Here is a 6,875-nt window from a genome sequence, read left to right as displayed (position 1 = left end):
GGGGGCTAAAAAAAACAAACAAACAAAAAAAAACAAGATGAAACAAAACAAAACAAATGGGAGAATTAAACAAAGTGGGTGCATTTAAAATAGAGAGAGAGAGAGAGAGAGGGAGAGAGGGAGGGAGATTGTGTGTGTGTGTGTGTGTGGATATCGTAATGAGTGAACACGTATTTATTTATTTTTTTTTGTGCCCGCATATTTATTTATTTATTTTACGTTTGCACCGCCATAACGCACATAGACATTTTCACCTGCCACGATGATTTCCTTTTTTTTTTTTTTTATTATTTTTTATTGTGATGTGTACATAATGTTTTTATATTTTTTATTTACACATGTATATGTTTGTATTTAAAATGTATGTGGGGGGGGAGAATACCGCGGGGAATAAAAAAAAAAAAAAAAAAAAAAAGGAGATCATCGTGGCAGGAACAAACATGAGAGAAACAAATAGAGGAAAAAAAAAACAAAACAAAACACACACACAAACCAAAAAAAAAAAAAAAAAGGAGCGGATTGTGTTTATGCGGGAATGCCCTTCTGTGGAAGAGAATCGATCCAAAAACGGAAAGCCACAGAGGGGGGAACAAACAAACAAAACGAAAAAAAGAAAAAAGAAAGAGAAATAAAGGGAGATTGAAAGGGAAAAGGAGAAGAGGCGCCAGGGGGCGACGGTGGGTGGGTGGTTCCAACCCGCATCGCTGGAAAAAAACTTTGGTTGCTCTTTTTTTTTTTTTTTTAATTTTATTTTTATTTATTTACTTCTTTTCAGGCACTCAGCACTCATCACCGCATTGGCGCATGCGGTGACGGCGGGCCGATGGCAAAAAAACAAAAAAAAAAACACACGCAAAAAAAAAGCCTTTTGAACCGTCGTGGGAGTGGCGGGTACACTCGCAGTGGGATTTCTTTCTGCCTTTTTCTTTTTTCTTCCGTGACTGTTTGCTCATTTCACAAACGCAAAGGGTGATGGTGGGAGCAGAGCGTTCACCACTGCAGTGGGGAGGAGGCGGGATAAAAGAAGAACAGGTATGGGGCGAGGTTTTTGTATTCGCAGAATCTCCACACCTAAAAACAAAAACGAAAACAAAACTGCACTGTCGATGCTGTGCGATGCACAAGAATCCCATGAGAAATTTTATGCCACCACATAAGATGCAAGAACGGTCTCAATCAGATTGTAAAATGTGCACAAAGAAGAGAAGCAGATCGAAGACTCACCGTTGCAGTGCAATCGTTGCGAACTTACGGCTCAAGTGGAGACAGTTCTTTTTTTTTTTTCTCGCACAACCGATGCAGCATCCTGAAACGCGGAAACACGGAGAGCACGGCTGCGTTCGAGCCCGCTATTCAATGTGACATATGCGGCGGGTGGGGTGTGACGCTGGGTGCCTGGCGGTGCACGCAAGGCGACAATGCCTCATGAAAGCAGGCCAGCGGAGTGCGCTGATGCCATGCGATATGGGCTGTTGGGATAGCACTGTGCGATGCTCCTGCACCTGGGACGGGCGCTGCGCAAGTGGTGGCTGTTGAGTGGCCGGTCACACAAATATTGCGACAACACAAGGAGAAAGGACCAAGCACTCCGCGTGTAGGGAGCGTTGCGGCCGATGAAGACTCTGTGCAACGGTGGTGGACGCTCCCTCGACGACGGATTGACGATCCGTCCCATTGGTAGAGTCGGTGCGCACGCGGTGTGTATGGCTCTGTGTTCTCCTGCTACTCCGCTTTTTGTGCTTCATCCTGACGCAATACTGGCACTAAAACATTTTGTTTTTCTTATTCCGCCTTTTTTCCTTTGTCTCTCTCTCCTCCCGCAGTCAGGCTGCACTGCTGCTGCTGCCACTCACACGAAACCAATAAATGCGATTTGCTCAGACCATTCGCCAGCCACGCCACGCCGCTTCTCCCACTGGTGGTGTTGCTGCTGGTGTACTGCGCCAGCGGGGTGTATTGTCGCTGCACCCGCTCTGGAGCTTCGCCGTGGATTTGACACGGTGAGGAGGCGGGGCGCGTTGCAGGCGTACACCGTCGCCACACAGATTGACAGCAGCGGTTGGGAACCGAACCGCATCGCGGTTTCCACGGAGGATCTGGAGAACACGAACAAGAGAAATTACTGCGAAGAGGGAAGGGATGAGTGCTACAACGTCTTGGGGGACACAATGACTTGTAAAGTCGAGCACCCCTTGACGGAATAAAGGAGGCATTTGCACACTGAGAAGATTATACACGGTGCCGCCCAATTGCATGCTGAGTTCTTCTCCATTTCTTGTGCGATGGACCTCCACCGCCAGCGCAACAGGCGACGAGGTTGCTGTTGCTGTTTCATCTGTTGTGTATTCCCCACTGATACTGCGAGGTGCGGGGGTCGGACGTGGCGTCAGTGGGGCGAAAATAAGGGAGGAGGAGGATGGTGCGTGCGTGCGGGAGGGCCATGGGGATGCATGTTGCGGTGCGCGGCAGAGGAGGGCAAGGGAGGGTTCCTGCGGTGTTGGAATGCCGCGCAATGTTTGCGGACTCGATGTGCCCTTTGTTGCATGGCGTGTTTTGGTGTCCCTTTCTCGAGTGTGTGATGCCACCGGCTCTTCACGATTGTGGCGATGACGTGTTGACAGCGGTTTGGGTTGGCGGTAGCTGTTCCGCCCTCTGGGGCTGCGAGGGTGGATGCGTCACAGTGAGCTACACCAATCGCGCACGACATCTCGTACGCGAGCAAGTGGTGCAGCGATTGCCGACGGGAGGCGGCCCTCTTGACTTTTTTGATCCTCTGGCAGCCTGCAGTCTCAGCTTGAGTCGTGGTGGTCTTCTTTTTTTCCACTCCTTCCGTTTGTGCGTGTCCGCAGGCAGTTACGGCTTCGCGCACACGTCATGTACACCAGAGTGCACGTGGAAGATTTTTTTTGTCTCCGGGGCTGGCAGTTGAGTGTGGCTGCTCTATTTTTTCTTGGCCGTGAAGGAGAGAGAGACACGGGGAGAGTGTCATGCCGTTTTGCTCCCTGCAGCTGCAATGCACTCCGTACGGTCGGTTGGAGTGAGGCGCCGCATGCCGTTAAGTGTGGGATGGCAGTGGAATTTTGGCGCCCATTTATGGATGGCTGAGAACCAACTTCCTCGCGTGACTGGTGTGTGTGTGTGTGTGTGCGGTCTCGCAGTCTGTGGGCTGTGGCTGCCTCTTGCCATACTGTGTGCCCTCTTTTTGCTTATTTCCATGCTGCGCCTCTCTCCCTCTCTCCCGTTCTGTCATTCACTTCCCCACTCCGTGTGCAGATTAACGGACTGACCCCAGCAACACTAGGAAGGATGATGACTACTGTGATGACGACGACTGCGCTGCGCCGTGAAGTGTGCGCCCTGTTGTCCCTCGCGCTGTTGTGCTGCTGCGCTCCCATTTTCGTGACGGCTGCGACTGCGACGGGGGCTGCTGTACAATCAACTGATTTGTATTCCGGAGCGTCTGCAGTGAACGTTTCGGTGGAGATCTCGTGTGCGGACAGTAACAAGACGTTGCAATGGCGCTTCCCTGGCCAGTCAGAATGGACTAAGTGTGCATTCGCACAGGGTGCTTATGAATACACTGTTGTCGCGAGCAGTGGTGATTATGACTACACTGGATACAGTGTGGGTACACCATCTGATACTATTGAAGTTGTTCTTTTGGATTCTACAAGTGGGGCTTCTAATCGTGTTGATGATGAGTCACTCTGCCTCTCGGCCGACCGGATGTACTTGACTGCAAAATGTAATGCATCCTGCAATTCATCCGTTTCGGATAAAACCGCGTTTACAATGGAATTTCAAACGACTAACGAAAGTGGGGTGTACAAGAAGTCGCTGGAAAATAAAAAAGGAAATAATAATCCTGCGGGAAGCACCTCGGGCATCTGTCCGTTAAAGACTTCTGTTGAAGGGACACCTGAAGGGGTCAACAGTGGAACTCCAGTGGCCGCTGCAGCGGCGTCGGCAGCACAAGTGTCAGGAGTGGGGGCGCCCGCAGCGGGGCAGGATGCAGGCAGTTCGAGTTCAGCTGCGAGTGGGGCCTCATCATCGGCACAGACTATTGAGCAGGGGATATCCTCAGCGGGCCCAAAACCCGGCAACACTTCGCAGCTGCCAACAGGCGAAGGGGTTGGCAGAACGGATGCATCCGGAACGACGCAAACACCCTCAGCCACTCCCGCCAGCGGCAATGGTGGGTCCTCCGGTGCAGCCACGACCGGTGCTGCCTCACAGTCCGGCAACCCGACATATACGAGGGAGACCAACAACAGTGCCGCCACCGGAGCGCAGGGTCCCGGCACGTCGGACAGCAGCGCCATCGCCACTGCGTGGGTGCACACACCACTGCTGCTGCTTCTGACCGTCCTTGCATCTGCTGCTGGGCAGCGGTGCGGAGCAGCCACAAACGAATGATGAAAGGTGCGACTCGTCCCCTGTATGTGTGTGTCTATTCTGCCTGAAGCCCTGTGGGCAAATCCTCCACCTCAATTTAGGAAGTGTTTTTGCTATTTTTGTTGCTTTTTTTTTTTAATGGTTCAATTTTTTTACTCTTTTTTTTTTTTTCTAATCTCTCATCCCTTCTTTTTTGCTTCTGCCACCCACACGCCGTGCCGGCCTCGCTGCTGTGCGTCCCACGGACTGCACAAACGAGGAGTGGAGGAGCAGGCCGGATGCCGCATGGAATGTGAGGGTTGTTGTGTGGGCTGGTGGAGGAATGCGATCTTTTCTCATGCTTCATTGCTTATTTGTGTGCGGGCAATGTACGCCCACACCCATTCCCCTGTGTTTTGGGGACACGTGAGATGAAAACTTTTGCTGAGAGCAGTTTCTTTTCTTTTTTCCGCCACCCGGGAGTTTTTTTGGACTCCCAACTTTCTTTTGTTTTCTTTTTAAGTTTCCTGCTGCTTTTTTTATATTGTATTGCCTTTCTGTTTTCTTGCAAATCATTTCCCTTCTTTTGGTTGTTGCTTTAGGGCAACCACCATGGACGTTTTTCTCTTCTGCCTTTTAATTGTTTCCTGCTGCGCTCCTACTGTGAGGGGTGCCGTGTGTTTCCCGCCCAACTGCTCCACTCGCACACCCACCGACACGCTCATGACGACGGCCCTGTGCGCCTCGCCTGCTGCACGCATGAGGAGGGGCCGCGACGAACGGCGCGCTGAGGGAGCCGTGACGTGTGGGCGTGCGACGAGGGCCTGTGGGGCGGCGCACACATTTATTTCCCTCTTGTTTTGTTTTGTTTGCGGCCAGGGCTGGCAGACACCCGCAGCGCCACACACACAGCCACACCCTGCCGCCGTGTGTTTTTTTCTTTTATGTGGATGTTTGTGTGTGCTGCTGCCCTGCGTGATTGTTGGGGTTGTGGCTGTACCGCATTTATCGCTGCCATCCAACTGTGCCTCTTGCTGTGCTGATGATGTGCCTCCCTTTGCTTCTTTTTTGCTACTCCAGCACACACACACAAATAAATAGTCGCACAGTGCTCTGAAGGAATGTTTTTGGCGACGACGGCGGCTTGCGTCCCGTGCTGAAATGGCGAGGCCGCTGCGTGTCTGCCTGCGGTGGGAATTACGGTGCCATTGGATGGATGCGTGTGGGACGCTCTTTGCATTCTGCTGGAGGCCGACTGACGCGGCTGCACGATGCCCGCCATGCGTGAGGGTGCTGCCTGCTCTTGGGGTCTTTTTTATTATCCCTCTTTTTTTGATCTGCCGTGTGCGGGCGTTGCTCGGTGTGTGCTGACGCGTGACGAATAACACACCCGCCGTGGCTGCTGCTGCTGGTGGTGGCAGTCGCTGTATGTTCCCGGTCCACTGTTTTTCCTTCTCATTCCGTGTGTCTGTGTGCGTGAGTTGTTGTTTTTGGGAGTGACTGCGGTGGGGATGATGATGCCACTCACTGTGGATGGGTGGCCATGTTCATTGTCATGCTTTTTTCTCTCCTCTCTCTTTCTCACACACAAAGAAGGAAAGAAAGCAAGGCTAAACTCTAATCGCTACCGTGAAATTCGAAGGCTCTGAAAGGACCAACAACGGCACACACACATATTTATATGCTCTCACGTGCTATTATTGCTGTCAAGGCACCCCGTACACACAACCGTCGCCGCGTGACCGGATGCGGCGGTGTAATGAGGGAAGGAAGAGAGAGTGAGCGGCAGAGGCCCACCATGTCCCGGCATGTGTGTGCTTCCGCGGTGCTGCTTCTCCTTGTCGTGATGGTGATGTGCTGCGTCGCCTGTGGAGGGAGCGGGGAGGGGTGAGGGAGTGAGGGTGAGTGACAGCCGATTCCGTCTCGCAAATTGGGGTTTTCCACACATGTGTTTTCTCCCGACAGCCACTTGCGGCTCTCAGGCCGTGGAGAGGGAGAGGGTACGAAGGACTTGCTTTGGTCAGGAGGAGGATGAGTGGAGCAAGTCCCTTCCGTGGCCTTTTCAGTGTTGTTGGCGCCAAGTACGAGAAACATAAATTTGAGCGGTTATAAGATGAAATTTTGATGCTGTTCCGTGTATACTGCTCGATTGCCGTTACTTCACAAACACGTCCACGGTGCGATTTGGTGCGGTGCTGGCCGATGAGGGGAAGGCGATGGTGTCACTGGCGTGGTTTCGTCTGCGCGTCCTTGTGTCTGTGGTTGTGCCGTGGTGTGGATTGTCTGTTGCCGGATGCTTCTGCGTGCCACTGTGTTTAGTTACTGTTGCTGCCGCCTCTTTCTTTTCTGACTGTGCAGATAGAGTTACTTTGGCTTGACCAGCACAACTATCGTTTCTAGGTATTAGGAGTTGCTTGCAGCAGTGGGATTGGCGGCAGCAGGATAACAATCTGGCGGACCTGTTTAATTGGATTCGCCATCTTAGAAAGGGATCACCAGGC

The 6,875-nt window shown here is 52.1% G+C and overlaps 1 protein-coding gene and 1 pseudogene across 1 annotated transcript, besides 19 other annotated features; both read left to right on the top strand.

Moving 5' to 3' along the window:
- Positions 1 to 2,538: a sequence feature (heterozygous, non-Esmeraldo-like haplotype).
- Positions 8 to 57: a sequence feature (A-rich).
- Positions 92 to 128: a microsatellite.
- Positions 130 to 149: a microsatellite.
- Positions 172 to 216: a microsatellite.
- Positions 272 to 299: a sequence feature (AT_rich).
- Positions 393 to 415: a microsatellite.
- Positions 444 to 511: a sequence feature (A-rich).
- Positions 564 to 657: a sequence feature (GA-rich).
- Positions 728 to 759: a microsatellite.
- Positions 1,704 to 2,576, top strand: Tc00.1047053504127.10 (annotated as a pseudogene).
- Positions 2,539 to 2,686: a sequence feature (areas merged during assembly that could not be assigned to a particular haplotype. This can correspond to areas where the two haplotypes were merged or to regions with more than two copies in the genome that were merged during assembly.).
- Positions 2,687 to 3,482: a sequence feature (areas not merged during assembly with more than two copies in the genome that could not be assigned to a particular haplotype).
- On the top strand, positions 3,307 to 4,416 carry Tc00.1047053504127.20 (uncharacterized protein; the record flags this gene model as incomplete). Its single annotated transcript, XM_799800.1, has 1 exon — positions 3,307 to 4,416. The coding sequence occupies one exon, from the start codon at positions 3,307 to 3,309 to the stop codon at positions 4,414 to 4,416; it is 1,110 nt and encodes a 369-aa protein (XP_804893.1).
- Positions 3,483 to 3,776: a sequence feature (heterozygous, non-Esmeraldo-like haplotype).
- Positions 3,777 to 4,415: a sequence feature (areas merged during assembly that could not be assigned to a particular haplotype. This can correspond to areas where the two haplotypes were merged or to regions with more than two copies in the genome that were merged during assembly.).
- Positions 4,416 to 4,788: a sequence feature (areas not merged during assembly with more than two copies in the genome that could not be assigned to a particular haplotype).
- Positions 4,503 to 4,590: a sequence feature (T-rich).
- Positions 4,789 to 4,934: a sequence feature (heterozygous, non-Esmeraldo-like haplotype).
- Positions 4,935 to 5,642: a sequence feature (areas merged during assembly that could not be assigned to a particular haplotype. This can correspond to areas where the two haplotypes were merged or to regions with more than two copies in the genome that were merged during assembly.).
- Positions 5,643 to 6,875: a sequence feature (areas merged during assembly that could not be assigned to a particular haplotype. This can correspond to areas where the two haplotypes were merged or to regions with more than two copies in the genome that were merged during assembly.).

Source organism: Trypanosoma cruzi, genomic scaffold (assembly GCF_000209065.1).
Source record: "Trypanosoma cruzi strain CL Brener 1047053516891 genomic scaffold, whole genome shotgun sequence".
NCBI classification, from domain to species: Eukaryota; Euglenozoa; class Kinetoplastea; order Trypanosomatida; family Trypanosomatidae; genus Trypanosoma; species Trypanosoma cruzi.
The sequence above is the reverse complement of the archived record's forward strand: the minus strand, read 5'-3'. Positions and strand labels throughout refer to the sequence as shown.